The sequence below is a fragment of the Scyliorhinus torazame genome, chromosome 12, assembly GCF_047496885.1.
Source record: "Scyliorhinus torazame isolate Kashiwa2021f chromosome 12, sScyTor2.1, whole genome shotgun sequence".
Taxonomy (NCBI): domain Eukaryota; kingdom Metazoa; phylum Chordata; class Chondrichthyes; order Carcharhiniformes; family Scyliorhinidae; genus Scyliorhinus; species Scyliorhinus torazame.
This window is the reverse complement of record NC_092718.1, coordinates 222359561-222385314: the sequence shown is the minus strand read 5'-3', so window position 1 is coordinate 222385314 and position 25754 is coordinate 222359561. Positions and strand designations below refer to the sequence as shown.

At 50.6% G+C, this 25754-nt stretch overlaps 1 protein-coding gene across 1 annotated transcript in view; it reads right to left on the bottom strand.

The window, feature by feature from the left end:
* Positions 1–644: 644 nt before the first annotated feature.
* Positions 645–25754, bottom strand: part of pitpnab (phosphatidylinositol transfer protein, alpha b) — an 83180-nt gene continuing 58070 nt past the window's right edge. Inside the window, exons 7-11 of the mRNA XM_072469990.1 lie at positions 14933–15010; positions 12726–12836; positions 10395–10517; positions 9144–9211; positions 645–1667 (exon numbers count right to left, since the gene is read on the bottom strand). Coding sequence (XP_072326091.1) covers positions 9164–9211; positions 10395–10517; positions 12726–12836; positions 14933–15010 — 360 coding nt within the window. The 3' untranslated portion in view covers positions 645–1667; positions 9144–9163. The remainder of the gene's footprint in view (positions 1668–9143; positions 9212–10394; positions 10518–12725; positions 12837–14932; positions 15011–25754) is intronic.

Here is a 25754-nt window from a genome sequence, read left to right as displayed (position 1 = left end):
ATGGAGAAGGCGTAGATTGAATAATTTTCCACTCGATCTGCAGGCGGCTCCACTCTGGCGATGGGGTGGATTGTTGCAGTGAGGAAGATGGAACAGTATGTCGGTGCGATGACACAGCCTTGTTTAGTGGCCTACGTATGGCTTACATGTGACTCCAGACCCACAGCAATGTGGTTGACTCTTAAGAGTCTCAGCAAAGCACTCAGTTCATGGGCAATTAGGGCTGGACAAGAATTCCTGGCCCAGCCAGTGACACATCTCATGAAGGAATTAAAACGAGCACCTGACCCTTGAGGAGTGAAAGCAGGGGGCACGTAGGCCACCCCCACCCTCTGGGAGAATCGGGAACTCTCTCCGGGACGGTTGCATGTTGGAGTTCAAGCTTGAGACAGATTTTGTGACGGATAGAGAGTGATGGAACCAAGGTGGGCAAGTGGAGTGCAGGTCTAGATCGGTCATGATCTGGTTGAAAGCCTCCACTTCTTCCCTCTACAATTGCCCTTTCCCCACCTTTACAGGGCATTGGCATCTTATCTCACAGCCGCAGTACTGGAAATGGCGTTAGGTCAGTGAGGGCTGCACATCCCTGCTCTGATGTGACACTGCTCCCAGGCGCACTTACACACAGACAGACTGAGACACGATTCAGGTGCTATTGGACTTTGTTTTATTATTGCGTGAGTAAAACAATTAAAAAAATAAGTGACACTTTCTTTGAGAAATGAAAAAAATAGTTTACAATACGAGAGTAACATATTGATTAAGAGAGATGCAGAGAATGGGACAGATTTCATGAAATAAACTCTCAGTAGAGGTGACGTCGGGGGGGTACAGTGGGGGCGGGCGGGGAGGGGTTGTGGGGATTGTCGAGTGGGGGAGACACATTACTGAATCTCAGCCCTGAGATACGAACCTGGGTTTGGTTAACATAACACATCCAGATACCAGCCACACAACCAAAGCCCGTTAATAACAGGCAGACACATCCTAAGCCTCTGTCAGACGGCCCAGGGTCACTTTTAAGCTGCGTCCCCAACACTGACGTTGCCAGACCCTCCTCCCACATTGAGCTGTCCCGGCTGACTGGCGGGATAGGGGCATAGGTTCTGATACCACCCCTTCTCCCCACCCCTCCTGCCCCACCACACCATTCACCAGCAACCACACTTCATTTCCTCATTAATATGCCTGTGCTTCTGGAGAACAGGGAATGCAGGCATGCTCCGAACAGGGGAGCTTGGGAGCATTTTATTGCACTTAAGACAACCAAATAAGTTAATGATACACTAATAAATTAACAACAGTTAATAGGTTACCGATACATGAATGGAAAAGAGGAAATAACTGAGAACTGCACATCATGGCCACTTGCTGGGAGAGATCAGATTGGTCGTCATCAAGAAACCACAATTAGGTTTTGGTCCAGACACAGTATATTATTAACAGCACACAGCAAATTCTAACACTCAATATATTCTGTATGGGATAAAATTTAGTGCTTTGTCCTGTAAATTTCTTTGTCTGCTCACAATCAATTTCTTCTAGAAACATCTGAAGATTTGTTAGAAATCATCCTATAAATGCGGTGATAGGGATGGTTTATGGGTGAGCAGAGACATCTCTCACTGCCTGGGGGTGTTCGAGCCTTGGACACAGACTTCAAGAAGCTTTTCAAAAAGAGAAAAAAAACATTGAGGTCAAAATCAGTTGAAATTTCTCAAGCAGTTTCTCCCTCCCCACTAACTCCTTCAACAGGGACACAGTTCCTGAAGGTGCTGACTCTCACTGGGAGACAGTTCCTGAAGGTGCTGACTCTCACTGGGGACAGTTCCTGAAGGTGCTGACTCTCAGTGGGACACTGTTCCTGAAGGTGCTGACTCTCACTGGGACACAGTTCCTGAAGGTGCTGACTCTCACTGGGACATAGTTCCTGAAGGTGCTGACTCTCACTGGGACACAGTTCCTGAAGGTGCTGACTCTCACTGGGACACAGTTCCTGAAGGTGCTGACTCTCACTGGGACACAGTTCCTGAAGGTGCTGACTCTCACTGGGGGACAGTTCCTGAAGGTGCTGACTCTCACTGGGACACAGTTCCTGAAGGTGCTGACTCCCACTGGGACACTTCCTGAAGGTGCTGACTCTCACTGGGGGACAGTTCCTGAAGGTGCTGACTCCCACTGGGACACTTCCTGAAGGTGCTGACTCTCACTGGGGGACAGTTCCTGAAGGTGCTAACTCTCACTGGGACACTTCCTGAAGGTGCTGACTCTCACTGGGAGACAGTTCCTGAAGGTGCAGACTCTCACTGGGGGACAGTTCCTGAAGGTGCAGACTCTCACTGGGACACAGTTCCTGAAGGTGCAGACTCTCACTGGGACACAGTTCCTGAAGGTGCTGACTCTCACTGGGACACAGTTCCTGAAGGTGCTGACTCTCACTGGGACACAGTTCCTGAAGGTGCTGACTCTCACTGGGGGACAGTTCCTGAAGGTGCTGACTCTCACTGGGACACAGTTCCTGAAGGTGCTGACTCTCACTGGGACACAGTTCCTGAAGGTGCTGACTCTCACTGGGGGACAGTTCCTGAAGGTGCAGACTCTCACTGGGACACAGTTCCTGAAGGTGCTGACTCCCACTGGGACACTTCCTGAAGGTGCTGACTCTCACTGGGGGACAGTTCCTGAAGGTGCTAACTCTCACTGGGACACTTCCTGAAGGTGCTGACTCTCACTGGGGGACAGTTCCTGAAGGTGCAGACTCTCACTGGGGGACAGTTCCTGAAGGTGCAGACTCTCACTGGGACACAGTTCCTGAAGGTGCAGACTCTCACTGGGACACAGTTCCTGAAGGTGCTGACTCTCACTGGGACACAGTTCCTGAAGGTGCTGACTCTCACTGGGACACAGTTCCTGAAGGTGCTGACTCTCACTGGGACACAGTTCCTGAAGGTGCTGACTCTCACTGGGACACAGTTCCTGAAGGTGCTGACTCTCACTGGGACACAGTTCCTGAAGGTGCTGACTCTCACTGGGACACAGTCCTTGAAGGTGCAGACTCTCACTGGGACACAGTCCCTGAAGGTGCAGACTCTCACTGGTACACAGTCCCTGTAGGTGCTGACTCTCACTGGGACACAGTTCCTGAAGGTGCTGACTCTCACTGGGACACAGTTCCTGAAGGTGCTGACTCTCACTGGGACACAGTTCCTGAAGGTGCTGACTCTCACTGGGACACTTTCTGAAGGTGCTGACTCTCACTGGGACACTTCCTGAAGGTGCTGACTCTCACTGGGACACTTCCTGAAGGTGCTGACTCTCACTGGGACACTTCCTGAAGGTGCTGACACTCACTGGGACACAGTTCCTGAAGGTGCTGACTCTCACTGGGACACAGTTCCTGAAGGTGCTGACTCTCACTGGGACACAGTTCCTGAAGGTGCTGACTCTCACTGGGACACAGTTCCTGAAGGTGCTGACTCTCACTGGGACACAGTTCCTGAAGGTGCTGACTCTCACTGGGACACAGTTCCTGAAGGTGCTGACTCTCACTGGGACACAGTTCCTGAAGGTGCCTACTCTCACTGGGACACAGTTCCTGAACGTGCTGACTCTCACTGGGGGACAGTTCCTGGAGGTGCTGACTCTCACTGGGACACAGTTCCTGAAGGTGCTGACTCCCACTGGGACACAGTTCCTGAAGGTGCTGACTCTCACTGGGCCACAGTTCCTGAAGGTGCTGACTCTCACTGGGACACAGTTCCTGAAGGTCTGACTCTCACTGGGACACAGTTCCTGAAGGTGCTGACTCTCACTGGGACACAGTTCCTGAAGGTGCTGACTCTCATTGGGAGACAGTTCCTGAAGGTGCTGACTCCCACTGGGACACAGTTCCTGAAGGTGCTGACTCTCACTGGGCCACAGTTCCTGAAGGTGCTGACTCTCACTGGGACACAGTTCCTGAAGGTGCTGACTCTCACTGGGGGACAGTTCCTGAAGGTGCTGACTCTCACTGGGACACAGTTCCTGAAGGTGCTGACTCCCACTGGGACACTTCCAGAAGGTGCTGACTCTCACTGGGGGACAGTTCCTGAAGGTGCAGACTCTCACTGGGACACAGTTCCTGAAGGTGCTGACTCCCACTGGGACACTTCCTGAAGGTGCTGACTCTCACTGGGGGACAGTTCCTGAAGGTGCTAACTCTCACTGGGACACTTCCTGAAGGTGCTGACTCTCACTGGGGGACAGTTCCTGAAGGTGCAGACTCTCACTGGGGGACAGTTCCTGAAGGTGCAGACTCTCACTGGGACACAGTTCCTGAAGGTGCAGACTCTCACTGGGACACAGTTCCTGAAGGTGCTGACTCTCACTGGGACACAGTTCCTGAAGGTGCTGACTCTCACTGGGACACAGTTCCTGAAGGTGCTGACTCTCACTGGGACACAGTTCCTGAAGGTGCTGACTCTCACTGGGACACAGTTCCTGAAGGTGCTGACTCTCACTGGGACACAGTTCCTGAAGGTGCTGACTCTCACTGGGACACAGTCCTTGAAGGTGCTGACTCTCACTGGGACACAGTCCCTGAAGGTGCAGACTCTCACTGGGACACAGTCCCTGAAGGTGCAGACTCTCACTGGGACACAGTCCCTGTAGGTGCTGACTCTCACTGGGACACAGTTCCTGAAGGTGCTGACTCTCACTGGGACACAGTTCCTGAAGGTGCTGACTCTCACTGGGACACAGTTCCTGAAGGTGCTGACTCTCACTGGGACACTTTCTGAAGGTGCTGACTCTCACTGGGACACTTCCTGAAGGTGCTGACTCTCACTGGGACACTTCCTGAAGGTGCTGACACTCACTGGGACACAGTTCCTGAAGGTGCTGACTCTCACTGGGACACAGTTCCTGAAGGTGCTGACTCTCACTGGGACACAGTTCCTGAAGGTGCTGACTCTCACTGGGACACAGTTCCTGAAGGTGCTGACTCTCACTGGGACACAGTTCCTGAAGGTGCTGACTCTCACTGGGACACAGTTCCTGAAGGTGCTGACTCTCACTGGGACACAGTTCCTGAAGGTGCTGACTCTCACTGGGACACAGTTCCTGAAGGTGCCTACTCTCACTGGGACACAGTTCCTGAACGTGCTGACTCTCACTGGGGGACAGTTCCTGGAGGTGCTGACTCTCACTGGGACACAGTTCCTGAAGGTGCTGACTCCCACTGGGACACAGTTCCTGAAGGTGCTGACTCTCACTGGGCCACAGTTCCTGAAGGTGCTGACTCTCACTGGGACACAGTTCCTGAAGGTCTGACTCTCACTGGGACACAGTTCCTGAAGGTGCTGACTCTCACTGGGACACAGTTCCTGAAGGTGCTGACTCTCATTGGGAGACAGTTCCTGAAGGTGCTGACTCCCACTGGGACACAGTTCCTGAAGGTGCTGACTCTCACTGGGCCACAGTTCCTGAAGGTGCTGACTCTCACTGGGACACAGTTCCTGAAGGTCTGACTCTCACTGGGACACAGTTCCTGAAGGTGCTGACTCTCACTGGGACACAGTTCCTGAAGGTGCTGACTCTCACTGGGGGACAGTTCCTGAAGGTGCTGACGCTCACTGGGGACAGTTACTGAAGATGCTGACTCTCACTGGGGGACAGTTCCTGAAGGCGCTGACTCTCACTGGGGGACAGTTCCTGAAGGTGCTGACTCTCACTTGGGCACAGTTCCTGAAGGTGCTGACTCTCACTGAGGTACAGGAGCTTTCCAACAGCATTTCTTGCCTTACTGTTTCAGCGCTGGGCTGAGAGGTGGCAAATTGAGTTTAATGCAGAAAAGGGTGAAGTGATTCATTTTGGAAGGAATAACAGGAAGACAGAGTACTGGGCTAATGGTAAGATTCTTGGCAGTGTGGATGAGCAGAGAGATCTCGGTATCCATGTACATAGATCCCTGAAAGTTGCCACCCAGGTTGATAGGGTTGTTAAGAAGGCGTACAGCGTGTTAGCTTTTATTGGTAGAGGGATTGAGTTTCGGAGCCATGAGGTCATGTTGCAGCTGTACAAACCTTTGGTGCGGCCGCATTTGGAGTATTGCGTGCAATTCTGGTCGCCGCATTATATAGGAAGGATGTGGAAGCATTGGAAAGGGTGCAGAGTAGATTTACCAGAATGTTGCCTGGTATGGAGGGAAGATCTTATGAGGAAAGGCTGAGGGACTTGAGGCTGTTTTCGTTATAGAGAAGAAGGTTAAGAGGTGACTTAATTGAGGCATACAAGATGATCAGAGGATTGGATAGGGTGGACAGTGAGAGCCTTTTTCCTTGGATGGTGATTCTAGCACGAGGGGACATAGCTTTAAATTGAGCGGAGGTAGATATAAGACAGATGTCAGAGGTAGGTTCTTTACTCAGAGAGTAGTAAGGGCGTGGAGTGCCCTGCCTGCAACAGTAGTGGACTCGCCAACACTAAGGGCATTCAAATGGTCATTGGATAGACATATGGACAATAAGGGAATAGTGTAGATGGGCTTTAGAGTGGTTTCACAGGTCGGCGCAACATCGAGGGCCGAAGGGCCTGTACTGCGCTGTAATGTTCTATGTTCTATATGGTTAAATGTTGACTTCCCGGAGTCGTTGTCCCCCATCTCACCTTCTCTGCTAATCCCCTCAGGCTCAGTAGTGATCTGGACTGTGGGATATGGCCCTGTATCCTGGGGTAATTCAACACTCAGTTAGGCTGTCACCATTGAGGGCTCTAGGTAGCTGTGCAAAGTCATACATTGGTCAGCGTGAGGTAGTGTCAGGGAGGGGTGGATGTTGCGTTAGCCCTGCATGCCTCAGAGGCTTCTGTGACTCGAGATGATCGTACTGCTATGGCCCTATTGCCACACAGTGAGAGGTACAGACTGAACTCTCTTCTCCAGCTTCTACCTTTGCTGCGGTCCCAGCATCGAGCCAGAGCCACATCTGATCTCCTACCCGACGCCCAACTCAGCTTCTGATCCATCAGTGAGATCGCCAATTTCCACCTCCATAACATCGCCGGACTTTTCACCAACTCCATCCATCTGCCACAGCTTAGACCCCTGCATTGTTGAACATTCCAAAGTACCCCAGGCCAGACTCCAGCTCTGCAAAAACCCTGCTCGCGCCAAGCCCTGCTCACGTATCCCACTCTCTGCTCACTGACCTATTCTCACTCAATTTGAAAATCGTCATCCGTACTCAATGGCCTCGCACTTTCCTTCTCTGTCATCTCCTCCAACCCCACATCCCTCTCTGTTCCTCCCACCCTGGAGTCTTGACAGAATTCAATTTTAATAACACTGCCATCGATATCGGAGACTTCAGCTGCTGCCCCGCTCAGCTCCAGACCCTCCCTCAGTCTCTCTGTCCCGCTCAGCTCCAGACCCTCCCTCAGTCTCTCTGTCCCGCTCAGCTCCAGACCCTCCCTCAGTCTCTCTGTCCCCCTCAGCTCCAGACCCTCCCCCAGTCTCTCTGTCCCGCTCAGCTCCAGACCCTTCCTCAGTCTCTCTGTCCCGCTCAGCTCCAGACCCTCCCTCAGTCTCTCTGTCCCGCTCAGCTCCAGACCCTTCCTCAGTCTGTCTGTCCCGCTCAGCTCCAGACCCTCCCTCAGTCTGTCTGTCCCGCTCAGCTCCAGACCCTCCCTCAGTCTGTCTGTCCCCGCTCAGCTCCTGACCCTCCCTCAGTCTCTCTGTCCCCCTCAGCTCCAGACCCTTCCTCAGTCTCTGTCCCCCTCAGCTCCAGACCCTTCCTCAGTCTCTGTCCCCCTCAGCTCCAGACCCTCCCTCAGTCTGTCTGTCCCCGCTCAGCTCCTGACCCTCCCTCAGTCTCTCTGTCCCCCTCAGCTCCAGACCCTTCCTCAGTCTCTGTCCCCCTCAGCTCCAGACCCTTCCTCAGTCTCTGTCCCCCTCAGCTCCAGACCCTTCCTCAGTCTCTCTGTCCCCCTCAGCTCCAGACCCTTCCTCAGTCTGTCCCCCTCAGCTCCAGACCCTTCCTCAGTCTCTGTCCCGCTCAGCTCCAGACCCTTCCTCAGTCTCTCTGTCCCGCTCAGCTCCAGACCCTCCCTCAGTCTCTCTGTCCCCCTCAGCTCCAGACCCTCCCTCAGTCTCTCTGTCCCGCTCAGCTCCAGACCCTTCCTCAGTCTGTCCCCCTCAGCTCCAGACCCTTCCTCAGTCTCTCTGTCCCGCTCAGCTCCAGACCCTCCCTCAGTCTCTCTGTCCCCCTCAGCTCCAGACCCTTCCTCAGTCTCTCTGTCCCGCTCAGCTCCAGACCCTTCCTCAGTCTGTCCCCCTCAGCTCCAGACCCTTCCTCAGTCTCTCTGTCCCGCTCAGCTCCAGACCCTTCCTCAGTCTCTCTGTCCCGCTCAGCTCCAGACCCTTCCTCAGTCTCTCTGTCCCGCTCAGCTCCAGACCCTCCCTCAGTCTCTCTGTCCCCCTCAGCTCCAGACCCTTCCTCAGTCTCTGTCCCCCTCAGCTCCAGACCCTTCCTCAGTCTGTCCCCCTCAGCTCCAGACCCTTCCTCAGTCTCTGTCCCGCTCAGCTCCAGACCCTTCCTCAGTCTCTCTGTCCCGCTCAGCTCCAGACCCTCCCTCAGTCTCTCTGTCCCCCTCAGCTCCAGACCCTTCCTCAGTCTCTCTCTGTCCCCGCTCAGCTCCAGACCCTTCCTCAGTATCTCTGTCCCATGTTCAAGATGCCCCTGAAAGAAAGCCCTTTCTGATCACCTGTCCTTATATATCTTTGAGGTTTGCTGCCCGACTGGATTTTGTTGAGGACTGAGTTAAATGCTAATCTGAAGCTGACACTGACTTCTCGAGTCAGCATGTGTGGAATAATGTGGAGCACCAAATCTGCTGTCAGGGTCCACGCTCCACTGGAGGAGCTTACAGATCGCAAGAGCCAATCGATCAGGAGTTACTGGGAACTGAGAGTTTCACTCTGTCAGCCTTGCTGTAAACCCTTCAACAAAGATACACCTTGTTCAATGAAATGTAACTGCATTTTCACGGAGGCATCATTTCAGAATTACTGCTGAATATTCATGGGGATTGTTGTATAATTTAACGATTATAAACTTTCTTTTAGATCCAAGACAGTCCAGAAGGTTAAAAAGTTACACGATACTTACAGCAAAACAGGAGACTGTTGCTAGTCATCAGTAGCTGTCAGTCCTCTCACCGGGCCGTTCAAAATCATCTGGAGAGAGAGACAGAGGACCATGGAGTAAAGTCATTACAGCCACCCTCAAAACCCCGCCCCCGCACCCCCAAACCCCGACACCGCCCCCCCAAACCCCGCCCCCGCGCCCCAAACCCCGCCCCCCCAAACCCCGCCCCCGCGCCCCCACACCGCCCCCAAACCCCGACACCGCACCCCCAAACCCCGACACCGCCCCCCCAAACCCCGACACCGCCCCCCAAACCCCGACACCGCCCCCCAAACCCCGACACCGCCCCCCAAACCCCGACACCGCCCCCCCATATCCCGACACCGCCCCCCCAAACCCCGACACCGCCCCCCCAAACCCCGACTCCGCCCCCCCAAACCCCGACTCCGCCCCCCCAAACCCCGACAACGCCCCCCCATATCCCGACAACGCCCCCCCATATCCCGACACCGCCCCCCATATCCCGACACCGCCCCCCCATATCCCGACACCGCCCCCCCATATCCCGACACCGCCCCCCCATATCCCGACACCACCCCCCCTCAATAGACCTTAACTCCCAGCAGAGCAAGATCCCTGGCAATGCCATTTCAAGGAAAAGTGGGAGTTAAAAAGTCAGATTGGTAGAGCACAGAAGAGGCCATTCAGCCCATCATAGCACACCTGTATCAGCAATAATAGGCCCATTATCAAGACTGCAGGCTCCCAGAGCACTTGTTAAGAAAGGCACAGTTTAAAGGAGCTAACTGGCGATCAGAGTGGGGAAGGAAAGGATGAGAGACCTCCGTGTGGGAAAGGGACTGACTGTTGCCTCACAACGTGGGTGAGCAATTGCGTGATTGTAGAACAGGACAGGTAGCCCAGGGAACTCAACCCTTGTTCTCACTTATGCAGATATGAACAGATCCCGATGGTCCGAGTTTGGAAGGAACAGCAGCAGACATTCCAAGACAGCTCATTCCAACCCTCCAGGCCCAGGAAAGTCATACAGGACGGAGACAGCTGACCTTGGTCCCTGGTCTCCAGGCTTGTGAGGTTGTCACCCACGCCCTGAACCCCGGTGATGGCAGGGCCCAGCAGGTAGGGGAATGATGCCAAGGTGAATTCCACCAACTGGAGATGGTTTGGGTCGGCAGGTTGCTGAATACCTGCTGCTGTAACGGGCCGCACTCCCAGGGCTCCACGGCCAATCTGAACTCAGGCTCAACGCACCTCATCCAGTTCTTTCTTGGTGTCGTCCTCCATGCGGCGAATGTCATCCATAGTAAGCCCAATCCACCTGTCCATCCAACAGAACAGCTGCCGATGGAAGACTGTGAATAAACGTCTTTCTTGCTGCACTCAAACAGACAAAAAAACAACAACTCAACAATCACAAACAACAACTGGACAAGATTAGTTTCCAATCTGAAGTTGATGCCGTGTGTCAGACTCTGGCCTCAGCAGGCTGACGGGGTGTCACACTAGAGAGCTCAGTCCACACGATGCACATTGATGTCGTGGTTCCAATAATTCCAGAGACTGGGCACTTGCCACTGCAGCACTGGGCTAGTGGGGATACCTGCTTCATTTTAGTTCCAATTTTCTTCCTTCCACCAATAAGACTAGAACCTAATGGCAGGTTGCAACTAGAGAACGATAAAGCACGAGAGCAAACTATTCAACTCATCGCCTGTGCTGGCTCTTTGTGACAAGCTATCCAATTAGTGCCGCAACTGTTTATGTCACACTTCTAAAGAGGTGCTTCACGGGAATATTAAAGAGAATTCAACACCGAACCACAGAAGGATTAGGACAATGACCAAATGCTTGGTGAAAGAGGTGGATTTGAAGGAGTGTCTTAGAGGAATAAAGCGAGGGACTTCCAGAGCTCAGGGCTCAGGCACCAACAATGCAGCGATCTACAAAGCCTGTACTTCCCCAGGAAACTCGGCATGTCTGTATTAACTCTTATCAACTTTTACAGATGCACCATAGAGAGCATCCTATCGGGCTGCATCACAGCCTGGTATGGCAACCGCTCGGCCCAAGACCGCAAGAAACTTCAGAGAGTCGTGAACACCGCCCAGTCCATCACACGAACCTGCCTCCCATCCATTGACTCCATCTACACCTCCCGCTGCCTGGGGAAAGCGGGCAGCATAATCAACCCAGGTTATTCTCTCTTCCAAGCTCATCCATCGGGCAGGAGTTAGAAAGTCTGAGGACACTCACTAACAGATTCAAAAACAGCGTCTTCCCCGCTGTTACCAGACTCCTGAACGACTCTCTTATGGACTGAACTGATCTCTCCACGCACCTTCTCTACTGAGTAGTCCTACACTCTGTGTGCTTCCCCCGCTGCCAGTGTCTATGTATTTACATTGTGTATTTATGTATGTCCTGTATTTTCATGTATGGAACGATCTGTCTGGATTGTACGCGGAACAATACTTTTCACAGTACCTCGGTACTCGTGACAATAAATCCAAATCAGGGGATGTTCAACATGTCAGAATTAGACGAGCACAGAGAGCGGAGAGTTGCAAGGCTGGAGATTGCAGAGATAGAGAGGGAGGAGGGAGGCCATGGAGCGATTTATAAACAAGAATAAGAATTTGAAAGGAGGACACGGCTTGGCCAGGAGGCGGTTCAGGTGGGTGGATACAGGATTGACACGTGAACTGGACTTTGTGGGAGTTGGGACTCGGACAGAGTTTTAGATAAATTCACAGTGGTCTGCCTCTGTGCCAGTCTCCCTCCCACCCACCCTTACTTAGCCACTCAGTCAGAAGATTGTGGGTGCACCCCCCCCCCCCCCCCCCAATACATCTAGGTTAATACTTTGAGGCATTAGTGAGAGGCTGCTGCACTGTCAGAGGTGCACAATACTGCGTTCGCCTGGTGTCGCAGCCAATATTTGTCCCTCACTTGGCGAAGCTGCGGGTTGGCCAATGACGCAGAGAGACTCGGGGGACATTTGACAAAAGTGTTCAAAACGGGGCAGGGTTTTGACAGAGTAAATAAGGAGAAACACTCTCCTGTGTCAGTACCCAGGGGTGATACAGATTTACAGATTGTGGGTAACTTTCAAAAGGACCAGAGAGGGAGGAGGAGGTGTGTGTGTTTTACATGGCAGATTGTTGCGATCCGCAATGTGCTGCCTGGAAGGCCGGTCGAAGCAGATTCAATCATGACTTTCAAAAGAAAGTCAGACATTCATCTGGGAAAAAAAGATCCTGCAGGGAAACTGGGATTAATTGGATTGCTCTTGAAAGAGCTAGCACGGACACGGCCAGTCGAACGGCCTCGTTCTGTCCAATATTCTGGTAACCAACATAACCAACAAAACAGATCTCCTGACCATTTCCTGACCACTATTAATGAAAACAAAACAGCTGCTGGGTCCTTCCTTCCCCAATACCGATTGTTACGTTGTGAAACACTCGTTACCCGGTCGATGCTGTGTAACTTCATCGCTTCACTCTCTTTGACATTTCACTCTCCCCATCCAGCAGCTATTGGCTCAGTGGGAATCTCACTGCTGTCCTCCTGCTCACTCACCTTCTGGATGAAGCTCTCCACTTTATTCTGAAGGCCCCACCATTTAAACTTCACCGTCACCAGTTTGTAAGCACACATGTGCGGCCAATCTCTCCTCTTTGCTAGTTCTTTCTGCAACGGAATGGGGAGAGATCAGTTGTCAGGGGACCCCGTTTTACTGTGGCGGCTTTTAAAGGATTCAGTTTCGGGTTGCCATTCACCCACAGCCGAGAAGAGATTCGGGAACTTTTCCGATTCAGAGAGCTTCAATACCACCGAGTGTTGTTCCAACAGCCAATCGCAAAGGCAGATGAAAATGAGGGAAGTATTTTGTATCCAATCAGTGCTAGGAGTGTATGATGGGGACAGTGTAGAGGGAGCTTTACTCTGTATCTAACCCCGTGCTGTACCTGTCCTGGGAGTGTTTGATGGGGACAGTGTAGAGGGAGCTTTACTCTGTATCGAACCCCGTGCTGTACCTGTCCTGGGAGTGTTTGATGGGGACAGTGTAGAGGGAGCTTTACTCTGTATCTAACCCCGTGCTGTACCTGTCCTGGGAGTGTTTGATGGAGACAGTGTAGAGGGAGCTTTACTCTGTATCTAACCCTGTGCTGTACCTGGCCTGGGAGTGTTTGATGGGGACAGTGTAGAGGGAGCTTTACTCTGTATCTAACCCCGTGCTGTACCTGTCCTGGGTGTGTTTGATGGGGACAGTGTAGAGGGAGGTTTACTCTGTATCTAACCCCGTGCTGTACCTGTCCTGGGAGTGTTTGATGGAGACAGTGTAGAGGGAGCTTTACTCTGTATCTAACCCTGTGCTGTACCTGGCCTGGGAGTGTTTGATGGGGACAGTGTAGAGGGAGCTTTACTCTGTATCTAACCCCGTGCTGTACCTGTCCTGGGTGTGTTTGATGGGGACAGTGTAGAGGGAGCTTTACTCTGTACCTAACCCCGTGCTGTCCCTGTCCTGGGAGTGTTTGATGGAGACAGTGTGGAGCGAGCTTTACTCTGTATCTAACCCTGTGCTGTACCTGTCCTGGGAGTGTTTGATGGGGACAGTGTAGAGGGAGCTTTACTCTGTATCTAACCCCGTGCTGTACCTGTCCTGGGAGTGTTTGATGGGGGACAGTGTAGATGGAGCTTTACTCTGTATCTCACCCCGTGCTGTACCTGTCCTGGGAGTGTTTGATGGGGACAGTGTAGAGGGAGCTTTACTCTGTATCTAACCCCGTGCTGTACCTGTCCTGGGAGTGTTTAATGGGGGCAGTGTTGAGGGAGCTTTACTCTGTATCTAACCCCGTGCTGTACCTGTCCTGGGAGTGTTTGATGGGGACAGTGTAGAGGGAGCTTTACTCTGTATCTAACCCCGTGCTGTACCTGTCCTGGGAGTGTTTGATGGGGACAGTGTAGAGGGAGCTTTACTCTGTATCTAACCCCGTGCTGTACCTGTCCTGGGAGTGTTTGATGGGGACAGTGTAGAGGGAGCTTTACTCTGTATCTAACCCCGTGCTGTACCTGTCCTGGGAGTGTTTGATGGGGACAGGGTAGAGGGAGCTTTACTCTGTATCTAACCCCGTGCTGTACCTGTCCTGGGAGTGTTTGATGGAGACAGTGTAGAGGGAGCTTTACTCTGTATCTAACCCTGTGCTGTACCTGGCCTGGGTGTGTTTGATGGGGACAGTGTAGAGGGAGGTTTACTCTGTATCTAACCCCGTGCTGTACCTGTCCTTGGAGTGTTTGATGGGGACAGTGTAGAGGGAGGTTTACTCTGTATCTAACCCCGTGCTGTACTTGTCCTCGGAGTGTTTGATGGGGACAGTGTAGAGGGAGCTTTACTCTGTATCTAACCCCGTGCTGTACCTGTCCTGGGAGTGTTTGATGGGGACAGTGTAGAGGGAGCTTTACTCTGTATCTAACCCCGTGCTGTACCTGTCCTGGGAGTGTTTGATGGGGACAGTGTAGAGGGAGGTTTACTCTGTATCTAACCCCGTGCTGTACCTGTCCTGGGAGCGTTGATGGGGACAGTGTAGAGGGAGCTTTACTCTGTATCTAACCCCGTGCTGTACCTGTCCTGGGAGTGTTTGATGGGGACAGTGTAGAGGGAGCTTTACTCTGTATCTAAGCCCGTGCTGTACCTGTCCTGGGAGTGTTTGATGGAGACAGTGTCGATGGAGCTTTACTCTGTATCTAACATGTAATTATAGGTGAAGTGAGCACATGTTATTTACCTTCCAACTAGTGCCAAGTTTTCCACGACCTGTCTTGACGGATTTGTAGATTGCGGGATCTTCCTCTGGTTTGTAATCCTGGAAAGATGAAAGGTCGACGGTTAGGCGGGACCCTGGTAACCATTTTAGACTGAGTTACACATCACCTCCCGAATTAGAATCACTGAATCAACAAATGATTTATAATGATATTAATGTTATTATTATTTTTCACATCCCATTGTTTAAAATGGCATTTGGAGGCCACATTCACGAGATCCTCTATTCCTCAAAAGCAGGTTCATCCTTGAATGAAGAAGAAATTTGAGCTCATGTTGGGGCAGCGGTCAGACTGAATGGCCATTATTAACTGTGATTACATCATGGTGGTCTGGATCCCGGACGTATTAACGCTGTAGTCATGAGACTGAAACTACCTGCCAGAGACTGAAAACAAGCTGAACAAAGCAAATCTTGGGGAGAATCATCGGAACTATCATTGCTAAAACCCTTCCAATGCAGTTAAAGTACGGTACTTGCTCCAGCTTCCAGGACGACCCGAGAACCAATTTCCTGGTTATTCATCTACAAGAGGCTTTGCAGCTTCACGAGAAAGGATGTCACTGCCACAGAGGAGCGCAGCGAAGGTTCACGAGAAGAGAAGGGATGGCCAGACTGTCTTATGAAGAGAGACTGGGGAAACGGGGCCTGTATTCTCTGGAGCTTTGAAGAATGAGTGGTGAATCTACAAATTAGACAGGCTAGACGCAGGTAAAATGTTTCCCCTGATCGGGGAGTCTAGGGGCACAATTTCAAAGTAAGGCAGAAGCCACTGAGAACAGAGATGAGGAGAAGTTTCTTTACACAGAGGATGTGAATAGTTGGAATTATCTATCCCAGGCCTACATCCATGTCCTAAATTTCATTTTTTATAAATATGGCATTAATTTACAGATAACCTTTGTCTGTATGATCGCGAGAGTGAGGTAAGTGATTGAGTAGGTACGTTTTAAACACCTGGGGCCACTGTGTAATAATAAATAATCTTTATTCTTAAAATCACTAAAAAAAAAATCACCGAGGGGGAATAGAAATCCACCTTAATCACAAACATTCCGGCTACAGACTGGAACGGACCACGCAAGCCCGGTCCTTATCACATGGCACAGATAACGGCCACAATTCTTTGGACTCTGGAATTGTTCGTACAGATTGGAGGTTAGTGAGTGCAGCCCGCTGTTCAAAAGGGGAGTTAGAGAGAGAACAGGGAACTACAGACCAGTGAGCCTCACGTCGGTAGTAGGGAAGTTGCTGGAGTCCATTAACAAGGATTTCATAGCACAGCATTCGGAAAGCAGTGGTGTAATCAGACAAAGTCAGCATGGATTTACGAAAGGAAAATCGCGCTGGACAAATCTACTAGAATTCTTTGAAGATGTAACGAGTAGAGTTGACCAGGGAGTTATTTAGACTTTCAGAAGGCTTTCGATAATGTCTCACATAGCAGATTAATGTGTAAAGTTACAGTGCATGGGATTGTGGATAGTGTCTTGAGCTGAATAGAAAGCTGGTTAGCAGACAGGAAGTAAAGAGTTGGAATAAATGGGTCTTTTTCTGATTGACAGGCAATGACTAGTGGAGTGTCGCAGGGATCTGTGCTAGGACCCCAACTGTTCACATTATATATTAATGGTTTGGACAAGGGAACTAAATGCATTATCTCCAAATTTGTAGATGATACAAAGTTGGGTGGGAGGATGAGCTGTGAGGAGGATGCAGAGATGCTTCAGCGAGATTTGGGCAGGCTGAGTGAGTGGGCACATGCATTATAGATGCAGTACTAGGTGGATAAATGTGAGGTTATCTGCTTCGGTAGCAAAAAATAGGAGGACAGATTATTATTTGAATGGGTGTAAATTGAGAGAGGTGGATACTCAGCGAGACCTTGGTGTCCTCGTGCATCAGACGCTGAAAGGAAGCGCACAGGTACAGAGGCAGTAAAAAAGGCAAATGGTATGTTGGCCTTCATGAAAATCAAATGAAATGAAAATCGCTTATTGTCACAAGTAGGCTTCAATGAAGTTACTGTGAAAAGCCCCTAGTCGCCACATTCCGGCGCCTGTTTGGGGAGGCTGGTACGGGAAGGACAGCAAGAGGATTTGAGTAAAAGAATAGGGATGTTTTACTGCAATTGCATAGGGCATTGGTGAGGCCACACCTGGAGTATTGTGGGCAGTTTTGGTGTCCTTATCTGAGGAAGGATGTTCTTGCTGTGGAGGGAGAGCAGCGAAGGTTTACCAGGCTGATTCCTGGGATGGCGGGACTGGCATTGAGGAGAGACTAAGTGGGTTAGGATTATATTCATTGGAGTTTTAGAAGCTTGAGAAGGGATCTCATAGAAACTGATAAAATTCTAACAGGATTGGACAGGGTAGATTCAGAAAGAATGTTCCTGATGGTGGGGGAGGCCAGAACTAGGGGTCATAGTTTGAGGATAAGGGGTAAACATTTTAGGACTGAGGGTGAGGAGAGATTTCTTCACCCAGAGAGCGGTGAATCTGTGGAATTCGCTACCACAGAAAGTAGTTGAGGCCAAAACGTTGTGTCATTTCAGGAAGGAATTAGATATAGCTGGATCAAGGGATATGGGGGGGGGGGGGGGGGGGGGGGGGGGGGGGGGGGGGGGGGGGGGGGGGGGGAGATCAGGGTATTGAACTTGATGATCAGCCATAATCATAATGAATGGCGGAGCAGGCTCGAGGGGCCGAATGGCCTCCTCCTGCTTCTATTTTCTATGCCAAGCATCCCACCAGGCATTTGCTACCTGCTTGCCTCTTCTTTCCCCATACTCATGAAATTAATTTCCTTCAATTAGTTATCCCGATCCCGTTTCAGCAGTTACTGTGGCTAGCTTTCACTGCCCTTTCAGACAACGCATTCCCAGTCACAGCAACCCGCTGCATTAAAAAAATCCCATTTCCCTCTGGCCCTTGGTGAATTATATGAACATACAACATCGAAGTAGGCCATTCAGCCCCTCGAGCCTGCTCTGCCATTCATTAGGATCATGACTGATCTGTCGGAGTTTCTAATTCTTCATTTCCATTCACTCCCGATGACCTTTGATTCTCTTTCCTAACAAGAATCTATCGATCTCCACCTTAGATATTCAGCCTACAACACCACCGGAGGCAGAGAGACCCAAAGTTGCATATTCCTCGTTTCTCCTATCGGTCCTCTGCCAAAATCTGGGAGGAGCGTTTTGCCAAGGTACGGCAGAAACTGGGCTGTGCTGGAAAATAGCTCAGGCTGGAGCTGTACGCAATGGTAGTCTTGTGTATGGAAAGAAGCCCTTATGGGTGTTAATTGTGGCAAACTTCTGTGATTCCTCGTCCAATTCTAATCACAGGCATGCATGGCTGAGATCCAATTTAGAGTGGATGAGGCCCACACCACCTTGGTATAGACGTCCTCGATCCGGGGGATCGGATACCTATCCACCGGGGAGGACATGGTTAGTTCTTATCGAACGATCCAGTTTGGCACAATTGGTGCTGCCCACTCGGAGAATTGATTATGCCCAGATCTTCTCATCTCAAACTCCGCTTCCACCTTCTGATGCAGGGCACTGGTCTGACTCTGAAGACCTTGGGCGTTGAATCCAGGTTGACACAGATTTGGGTTTGACACCTTTGATCCTGCCCAGTTCATTGTGCAAAACGTCCTCTTACCTCCTCAGCACATCGTGGAGGACACCGCTGGAAATTGAAACAATTTCCAGCCATTGAGCCTAATCTTCTGTAACCAGTCTCTGGCTGGGTTTGTGTCCTTCCACAATAACCAAGGGCATGTTGGCTTCTTGCTCTTTATACTTCACTGCTGTGCCGGTGGTTCTGGGCATCACTGGTGGATGTGGAAATCCTGGCTGAGGTGCTGCTCAAACTTAAAGACCGAGTTTCAACATGGATACAATCTGCTTTCCCACAATGGTCACCGAAGCCCTGATGTTGACTTCTATTTCAAGGGGTTTGCATTTACCGGTAGGATAATTTAAATTGGGATCATCTTATTCAACTGGGCTGCATTCAACTGATGCATTGCAAGCTCCTCTTCCGAGCTCTTCTCCACTATGTTCAGTGGACTGTGGCTGCTGCTGTCATTTTTTGCCTGGGGTGTTTTGCCCAGCGCAGCAAAGTGCATGAATGTGACACTTGTGGTTGCATCGGAAACAGACAAGCTCCCGAACGTGGCAGGTCCCTTGGGGATGGTCTCCCCCACAATGGTCACAGTCCACCACTGACGTGGGGTGACACCCTTTCCTTCAACTCTGGTCCAGTGCCAAGGACCGTGCCTGGCTCTCTGCTGTCCCTGTTGATCCTGCCGCATACCTCGTGGCCATACCGCCCCATTCTTGATTGACCGTCCTTTCGGTCACGCTTTGTAGCTTGGTGGCGCCTTTTTGGTGCACTCGGTCGCTGGAGCTATCTCAATCTCTCTTTCCAACATTATGGTGGTTTTAGCCAGGCGCTTCTCCGGATCTGGAGGTTATGGATCCCACAAACCAGCCGGTTGCACAACATGTCACTAAGTATGGTCCCGAACTCTGTGCTCAGCGAACTGGTGAAACCTGGCTATGAAAGCTGAGACAGACTCTTCATGGTCCCTAACCTCATCTCAGAGTTAAACTTATAAACCTTGGAGGATAATCGAGGCATTGGGTTGAAGCTCTTTGACCAATTTCACTACCTGATCAAAGGTCTTCAAGTCGGGTGCATCCGGGGACGTGATGATCCGGATTAAATTATACGTTTGGGGCCCACAATCTGCTTGAAGTATCACCTTCTGTTCGTCGGTAATCTCGTTCATGGTAAAAAGTATTGGAGCCGTTCGATGCACTGACTCCAATCTTCAGCCAGCCCCTCCATCACACAGGCTTGGTTTACCAATGATCGGCATTTTCACTCATGGTCTGATGCTTCCCGGCTCTCATTGGAGCTTCTTTCCTTTCTGAACCGCTCCTTCCTTCCTCCGTTCACCATGTAATGCCGGCTGCGACTGAAACTTTCACCTCATCGCCAATATGGTGACTCGAGGCAGACACTGGAGACCGGCGGTAGTTAACAAGGAATTTATTGATGAGCGACAAAGGCAGGCAAATAGCAGGCTCAGACCACAATAACAGGTCCTGCGTAAACACCCTACCTGCTGGGGTTTGCACGCCCCCACGAGGTTGGGCTTGAGTCAGTCACGTGGTTTGTCGAGCCCGCCCCCTTAAAGGGGCCACGCTACCAGAGTTGTCATTACTGAATAGAAGCATCTCAGAGTGCAACTCGACCTCCGGAGAAAATGTGAATATCATGGTACTTCACTGTTACAACAATTTGAAATGTTTCTATAATTTTTCTTCCATAAATATTATAAACAAAGTAGATTTTTGTTTAAAAAAAAAACTGTCCTAAATGGGTTTCTCCTAATTTTAAAACAGAGCCCCCTGCCCCCACCCCCGCCAGTTCTGGACACACCCACAAGAGGAAACATCCTTTCCACGTCCTCTGTCAAGACCATTCAGGACCTTATAAACTTCAGTCAAATCACCCCCTCACTCTTCTAAACTCCAGCGAAACAAGCTCAGTCTGGCCATATGACAACCCGCTCATTCCGGGTAACAATCCAGTAAACCTCCTCGAACACATTTACACCCGTCCTGAAATAAGGAGACCAAAACTTCACAAAGTATTTGAGATGTAATCTTACCGATGCTCTGTGTAACTGAAGCATTACATCCTTACTTTGATGTTCAATTCCTCTCGTAATACGGGATAACATTGCAATAGCTGCCTCAATTACTTACTGTACCTGTTCACAAGCTTTTTGTGACTCATGCACGAGAACATGTTGCCATTACAGAGACCTGGTTGAGGGAAGGGCAGGATTGGCAGCTAAACGTTCCAGGATTTAGATGTTTCAGGCGGGATAGAGGGAGATGTAAAAAGGGGAGGCGGAGTTGCGCTACTTGTTCGGGAGAATATCACAGCTGTACTGCGAGAGGACACCTCAGAGGGCAGTGAGGCTATATGGGTAGAGATCAGGAATAAGAAGGGTGCAGTCACAATGTTGGGGGTTTACTACAGGCCTCCCAACAGCCAGCGGGAGATAGAGGAGCAGATAGGTAGACAGATTTTGGAAAAGAGTAAAAACAACAGGGTTGTGGTGATGGGAGACTTCAACTTCCCCAATATTGACTGGGACTCACTTAGTGCCAGGGACTTAGACGGGGCGGAGTTTGTAAGGAGCATCCAGGAGGGCTTCTTAAAACAATATGTAGACAGTCCAACTAGGGAAGGGGCGGTACTGGACCTGGTATTGGGGAATGAGCCTGGCCAGGTGGTAGATGTTTCAGTAGGGGAGCATTTCGGTAACAGTGACCACAATTCAGTAAGTTTTAAAGTACTGGTGGACAAGGATAAGAGTGGTCCGAGGATGAATGTGCTAAATTGGGGGAAGGCTAATTATAACAATATTAGGCGGGAACTGAAGAACATAGATTGGGGGCGGATGTTTGAGGGCAAATCAACATCTGACATGTGGGAGGCTTTCAAGTGGCAGTTGAAAGGAATACAGGACCGGCATGTTCCTGTGAGGAAGAAAGATAAATACGGCAATTTTCGGGAACCTTGGATGACGAGTGATATTGTAGGCCTCGTCAAAAAGAAAAAGGAGGCATTTGTCAGGGCTAAAAGGCTGGGAACAGACAAAGCCTGCGCTGGAATTTAAGCAAGGAGTCAGGAGGGCTAGAAGGGGTCACGAAAAGTCATTGGCAAATAGGGTTAAGGAAAATCCCAAGGCTTTTTACACGTACATAAAAAGCAAGAGGGTAGCCAGGGAAAGGGTTGGCCCACTGAAGGATAGGCAAGGGAATCTATGTGTGGAGCCAGAGGAAATGGGCGAGGTACTAAATGAATACTTTGCATCAGTATTCACCAAAGAGAAGGAATTGGTAGATGTTGAGTCTGGAGAAGGGGGTGTAGATAGCCTAGGTCACATTGTGATCCAAAAAGACGAGGTGTTGGGTGTCTTAAAAAATATTAAGGTAGGTAAGTCCCCAGGGCCTGATGGGATCTACCCCAGAATACTGAAGGAGGCTGGAGAGGAAATTGCTGAGGCCTTGACAGAAATCTTTGGATCCTCGCTGTCTTCAGGGGATGTCCCGGAGGACTGGAGAATAGCCAATGTTGTTCCTCTGTTTAAGAAGGGTAGCAAGGATAATCCCGGGAACTACAGGCCGGTGAGCCTTACTTCAGTGGTAGGGAAATTACTGGAGAGAATTCTTCGAGACAGGATCTACTCCCATTTGGAAGCAAATGGACGTATTAGTGAGAGGCAGCACGGTTTTGTGAAGGGGAGGTTGTGTCTCACTAACTTGATAGAGTTTTTCGAGGTCACTAAGATGATTGATGCAGGTAGGGCAGTAGATGTTGTCTATATGGACTTCAGTAAGGCCTTTGACAAGGTCCCTCATGGTAGACTAGTACAAAAGGTGAAGTCACACGGGATCAGGGGTGAGCTGGCAAGGTGGATACAGAACTGGCTAGGCCATAGAAGGCAGAGAGTAGCAATGGAGGGATGCTTTTCTAATTGGAGGGCTGTGACCAGTGGTGTTCCACAGGGATCAGTGCTGGGACCTTTGCTCTTTGTAGTATATATAAATGATTTGGAGGAAAATGTAACTGGTCTGATTAGTAAGTTTGCAGACGACACAAAGGTTGGGGGAATTGCAGATAGCGATGAGGACTGTCAGAGGATACAGCAGGATTTAGATCGTCTGGAGACTTGGGCGGAGAGATGGCAGATGGAGTTTAATCCGGACAAATGTGAGGTAATGCATTTTGGAAGGTCTAATGCAGGTAGGGAATATACAGTGAATGGTAGAACCCTCAAGAGTATTGAAAGTCAGAGAGATCTAGGAGTACAGGTCCACAGGTCACTGAAAGGGGCAACACAGGTGGAGAAGGTAGTCAAGAAGGCATACGGCATGCTTGCCTTCATTGGCCGGGGCATTGAGTATAAGAATTGGCAAGTCATGTTGCAGCTGTATAGAACCTTAGTTAGGCCACACTTGGAGTATAGTGTTCAATTCTGGTCGCCACACTACCAGAAGGATGTGGAGGCTTTAGAGAGGGTGCAGAAGAGATTTACCAGATTGTTGCCTGGTATGGAGGGCATTAGCTATGAGGAGCGGTTGAATAAACTCGGTTTGTTCTCACTGGAACGAAGGAGGTTGAGGGGAGACCTGATAGAGGTATACAAAATTATGAGGGGCATAGACAGAGTGGATAGTCAGAGGCTTTTCCCCAGGGTAGAGGGGTCAATTACTAGGGGGCATAGGTTTAAGGTGAGAGGGGCAAGGTTTAGAGTAGATGTACGAGGCAAGATTTTTACGCAGAGGGTAGTGGGTGCCTGGAACTCTCTACCGGAGGAGGTGGTGGAAGCAGGGACGATAGGGACATTTAAGGGGCATCTTGACAAATATATGAATAGGATGGGAATAGAAGGATACGGACCCAGGAAGTGTAGAAGATTGTAGTTTAGTCGGGCAGCATGGTCGGCATGGGCTTGGAGGGCCGAAGGGCCTGTTCCTGTGCTGTACATTTCTTTGTTCTTTGTTTGTTCTTTGTTCTAACACCCAGATCCCTCTGCATCGTGGAATTATGCAGTTATTTCCCATTTGAGTAAAACTCTGCTTTTTTATTCTTCCTGCCAAAGTGAACAACTTCACATTTACCCACATTGTACTCCACCTGCCAGATTTTTACCCACTCACTCAACCTCTCTATATCTGTCTGCAACCTCCTTATGTCCTCTTCACAACATACTTTCCCGCCTGTCTTTGTGTCATCTTCAAATGCAGCGACCATAACTTCACTTCCTTCATCTAAATCATTTATATAAATAGCTAAAAGTTGACGCCCCTGTAGGACTCCATTCAGCACATCCTGCCAATCATAAACATTGCACAGGTTGACTGGAGTCACTGCAGTATTCCAGAGTTCCGTTCAAATCACAGCTCAGTCCAGGAGGCACAGGAACCTCATGTAACACAGTCCGAACGATAAAGGTTTATGGCGTAATACCACACTGCTACCCACAGAGAGCAACAGTGCACAACATGGGCCACTTAGCACCTCCTGACAATCAAAGGTACAACTCATCACTGCCACTTACGGGCAAGAAATATAGAACACAGGATTGGGCCTCAGAAAGCAATATGCTGCCACTGCTGGGAATCCGGAGTAACTCAGTGGGTCAGGCAGCTTTGGGAATCGAGAAGAGATTTGGTTTCTGGCCCAACTAGTTAACACCACCACCACAAATATCAAACCAATAATTCAAGATGGTACACCCACTGAAGAGTGCTGCACTGTCAGAGGGTCAGTACTGAGGGAGGGCCGCACTGTCAGAGGGTCAGTACTGAGGGAGTGCTGCACTGTCAGAGGGTCAGTACTGAGGGAACGCTGCACTGTCAGAGGGTCAGTACTGAGGGAGTGCTGCACTGTCAGAGGGTCAGTACTGAGGGAGTGCCGCACTGTCAGAGGGTCAGTACTGAGGGAGTGCTGCACTGTCAGAGGGTCAGTACTGAGGGAGTGCTGCACTGTCAGAGGGTCAGTACTGAGGGAGTGCTGCACTGTCAGAGGGTCAGTACTGAGAGAGTGCCGCACTGTCAGAGGGTCCGTACTGAGGGAGTGCCGCACTGTCAGAGGGTCCGTACTGAGGGAGTGCCGCACTGTCAGAGGGTCCGTACTGAGGGAGTGCCGCACTGTCAGAGGGTCCGTACTGAGGTAGTGCTGCACTGTCAGAGGGTCAGTACTGAGGGAGTGCCGCACTGTCAGAGGGTCAGTACTGAGGGAGTGCCGCACTGTCAGAGGGTCAGTACTGAGGGAGTGCTGCACTGTCAGAGGGTCAGTACTGAGGGAGTGCTGCATTGTCAGAGGGTCAGTACTGAGGGAGTGCTGCACTGTCAGAGGGTCAGTACTGAGGGAGTGCTGCACTGTCAGAGGGTCAGTACTGAGGGAGTGCTGCATTGTCAGAGGTTCAGTATTGAGGGAGTGCCGCACTGTCAGAGGGTCAGTACTGAGGGAGTGCTGCTCTGTCAGAGGGTCAGTACTGAGGGAGTGCTGCACTGTCAGAGGGTCAGTACTGAGGGAGTGCTGCACTGTCAGAGGGTCGATTTTAAGTGGTGGCTGCATCTGATCCCGCAGGCGGACAATGAAAGGACCGACAGTGACTATTTTGAAGATGAGTATGGGAGTGCCCCCTGGTGAACTGACCGTGAATCAGCATTCCAAATTACCTGGTCTCTATCTCATTGTTGTCTCTGGGAGCTTGCCAAGTGCAAACTGTTTGGGTTGTAAAATAAAAAAGTCTTTGCGTTGGTATCAAGCAGAAATCTCGGTGTCCGAGGGAGAGACAAAAACCCACAGAGACTGAATCCAGGACAGGATGCAGCAAGTGGGAAGCAGAAAACAGAGAATTGGTGGGTGGGCGGGTGCCAGGCTCACTGTAACACTGTACCAAACCCAACTCACCCCGGAGTCGCTCTGTGCCGGGAGAAGGCAAAACAAGGAAACGGATGCCGAACGTCCTCTCGGCTGTGTCAAGGCCGGGACCAGGGCAACCTCTCAATCCGGCACAACACAGTGCTTTCCCAAATGGCAGGATATTCAATCAACTGGGACTGGTCTAATCTCAGGAAATAAAGCACAACAATCTTGTTTCTTCCGTTCTGTGTGTTGAGAACATTGACAAACGGTGTGGTTCCCTTGCTCCACACATTCAGTTTCAACCC